Genomic DNA, 3,147 nt, shown 5'->3' with positions numbered 1-3,147 from the left:
TGTATATATAATATTTGTGTATCCAACATATAATATATATTATATATGTATACATATTCAGCATATAATATATATATATATTATATTACGATGGATAACTTTACAGTTAGTGTTTCCATTCATATCGAATATGCTGTTGTGTTGCCTTAGGAGTATACTATGGTTGATACAGCTATTACACGAGTCAATGTGTAGAATTCTGATATATATTTAAGTGGGAATTGAGTTTTTACCTTTTGGACGTGGTAGATCTATGGCCAGCGCCATTACAATTGCCACTCGGTTTAGTGCTGCTCGAATCCAAGGATCGACTGGTCGTGGTCAGCCAGAGGTATACCATTCGTTTATTAGTTGTTGTGTGGGGTTCTAATATATATATATATATTATTAATATATTTAGAACCAAGTTCTCGACTACGAAAACCAACAACTGACGTTGTTTCCATTGATCGGACTCGCGTATGCATCGTATTTCGCCCACCGCGGCCTCGATGGGTTGTATCAGCAAGTGGCGTCCCAAGTCCAACAAGGCGAAATGGGCTTGGGTATGTACAAATATGTATATATGTTGTGAAATATATATATATACCTTTTGTGAAGAATATATATACCTTTTGTGAAGAATATATGTATCTATTGTGAAATATATATGTATCTTTTGCGAAATATATATTTATCTTTTGTGAAATATATAAATATCTTTTGTGAAATATACATATATAATTCGCATGATATGTATACACTATACCTTTAAGGTTGAAATATAATATCATGAACTCGATCTAGGATCTATCATAGTACATTTATTTATCATTTATATATGGCAAATGCGTTGTATATACTACTATCCCTCCCTCTTGTATTCGGACCATCCATAATCTCCGCAACCGTCGACATGCATCCAAAATAACTCATTTGAATTGACCATATATATGTATATATATATATACAGATAAATATATATATATATAGCCCAAATCCCAACCGAACCAACTCCCTGCTCCAAATAATTCGATACTATTATAGACCAATTGTTCTTGCTGAACCAGCTGCACGCATCAGCGTCGGGGTTGAAGGCCTTGTTAACAGAAGAAGTGGGCAACGGCATCGAACGAGCGCGTCGGGCGTGTGGGGGGCATGGGTACAGCGCTACGAGTAATTTGCCATACATTTTCCAAGAATTCATTGGCGCCTGTACCTATGAAGGTACCGCTTTTGTGGTCGATATATATATATATATCCCAATCTACCTATATTTTGTGTTGATATTTAGGCACCAAGGACGTACTAGTACAACAACACGGTGCGTTCTTACTAAAATGTCTGCACAATCGTCGGGCACCTCCGACGACCAGTACCCCGGGGTTGAACCTACTTGAGTTCCTTCACGTGGACGCGCACTCCAAGTGCGCCGCGAGCCACCCGTCGGACGTGCGTCGTCCGGATGTGTTGTTGCGGGCGTTCCAAGTGCGCGCACTTGAGCTGCTGGTGCGCGCGGACGCCCACAGCCAATCGTTGCATCACTTGACGCAGGCGTCGGTGGCCCACGCCGAGTGGGTTGTATTATCTTGCTTTTACGCTGGAGTTGAGGACATCAAAGATGGGAATTTGAAGTTGGCTATGCTGCAACTGTGGCAATTGTACGGGTTGTGGCGACTGCAGGCGAATTTGGGCGAGTTTCGACTGGCAGACCACTTGAGCTCGACCCAAGGAACGTGGGTGCAGGACCAGCTTCTGGCGCTGCTTCCACTCGTTCGACGCAATGCGGTGGCGCTGGTCGATGGGTTTGGCTTGTCTGACTTTGAACTCAACTCGACCATCGGCCGGTACGACGGAGATATCTACCGCGCGCTGGTTGCCCGCGCGGCCGCAGAGCCCCTCAACCAGACCGACGTCGTGCCGGGCTACCACCAATGGCTACAACCGTTGCTCTCTGCCAAGCTATAATGACACTGCAGCACAGAAGATGATGTAAATACATGCACTTTAGTAGTACCCCAAATTCGAACCTAATTTGAAACGGGAGAATGTGTGTGAAACAACCGCCAAATGCAATCACATTATGTTTTGGTGAATTTCTGCCAATCCGAAGCACGGATTCTGTCAGTACGTGCGATTGGGCAAAACTCTGATGCAGTACTATTAATACTGTAGTACAGTCAGTCTATACCAAGTTAACAGTAAAACGTGGATCGTATAGTTTGTACAAGCTTAAATACGGTTGGGCTAATGGACTCTAAAATCGAGATTTGGATGAAATGCACAACAACTACATGACGCGAATGTCAACACAAAGGCAGATGTGTATGAAAAATTATTGGAGCTCTTTGACGATAAAAAGTAGAACTTAAAGAGTTGCGAGGTACAAACACTGCGTACGAGCGTGCTCGACTTCACCGTTAGCTGGGAGCGATTTTTGAAGCTTTGCAGACGAGTTTAAAATTGAGCGATTTCTGACCTCCAACATAAATTGCACTGGAAGCAGGAAATATATAGCGCCCGACTGGCAACCGGAAATATTACAATATTCTGGCCCAAAACGCCATATTGGGGCCGAACTCAATTAATCTGATCAAAATTGAAACATGTCTTGCTTGATGAGTGTTCATCCAAATCCAATAATTCCACGTGGAATTTACTCGTTGATGAAGTCCAAAACGCTAGATTACAAAATGGACATTTTACGTCCATTTTGAAAATGGTAATATTCAGCCAAAATGGGATATTTGGTTATATCCCATTTTGGCTGAAAATGGAGTATTATTTTTGAAAGGTTACCAGACGGGAGTAATATGTACGCCATGTACACGACCAAGGCATTGTAGACACTGCATTGGGGTGCCACGCATATTGCCAAGGCGATCACTGCGGTGAAGAAAAGGGGGGATGCGCTCGGCCTATAGACTGGTGAATAGGATTTACACGGGGGAAATGGCGACGTCGTCCACCATCGACACACCCTAAGTGAAGGGTGGCACCAGCCTACCCGTACTTCCACTTGCAACTTTATGAGGCATCGAGCTAATTTTCGTAATATTTAATGCAATAATATATACTTCGAAGTATTATGCATCGTTATTCATCGTATATATGGGAACACCTCGAGTGTCGAATTGCAAACAAGTTGAACAAATAGCTGTGTTTCCA

At 42.6% G+C, this 3,147-nt stretch overlaps 1 protein-coding gene across 1 annotated transcript; it reads left to right on the top strand.

The window, feature by feature from the left end:
• Positions 1-795: 795 nt before the first annotated feature.
• On the top strand, positions 796-2,037 carry H257_15217 (hypothetical protein). Its single transcript, XM_009843239.1, has 2 exons — positions 796-1,206; positions 1,274-2,037. Exon 2 carries the CDS (start codon positions 1,621-1,623, stop codon positions 1,945-1,947), a length of 327 nt encoding a protein of 108 aa, XP_009841541.1. The 5' UTR covers positions 796-1,206; positions 1,274-1,620; the 3' UTR covers positions 1,948-2,037.
• The last annotated feature ends 1,110 nt before the right edge of the window (positions 2,038-3,147 follow it).

Source organism: Aphanomyces astaci (genome assembly GCF_000520075.1).
Source record: "Aphanomyces astaci strain APO3 unplaced genomic scaffold supercont1.67, whole genome shotgun sequence".
Classification (NCBI taxonomy): Eukaryota; Oomycota; class Saprolegniomycetes; order Saprolegniales; family Verrucalvaceae; genus Aphanomyces; species Aphanomyces astaci.
This window is presented reverse-complemented; position numbering and strand designations above follow the sequence as displayed.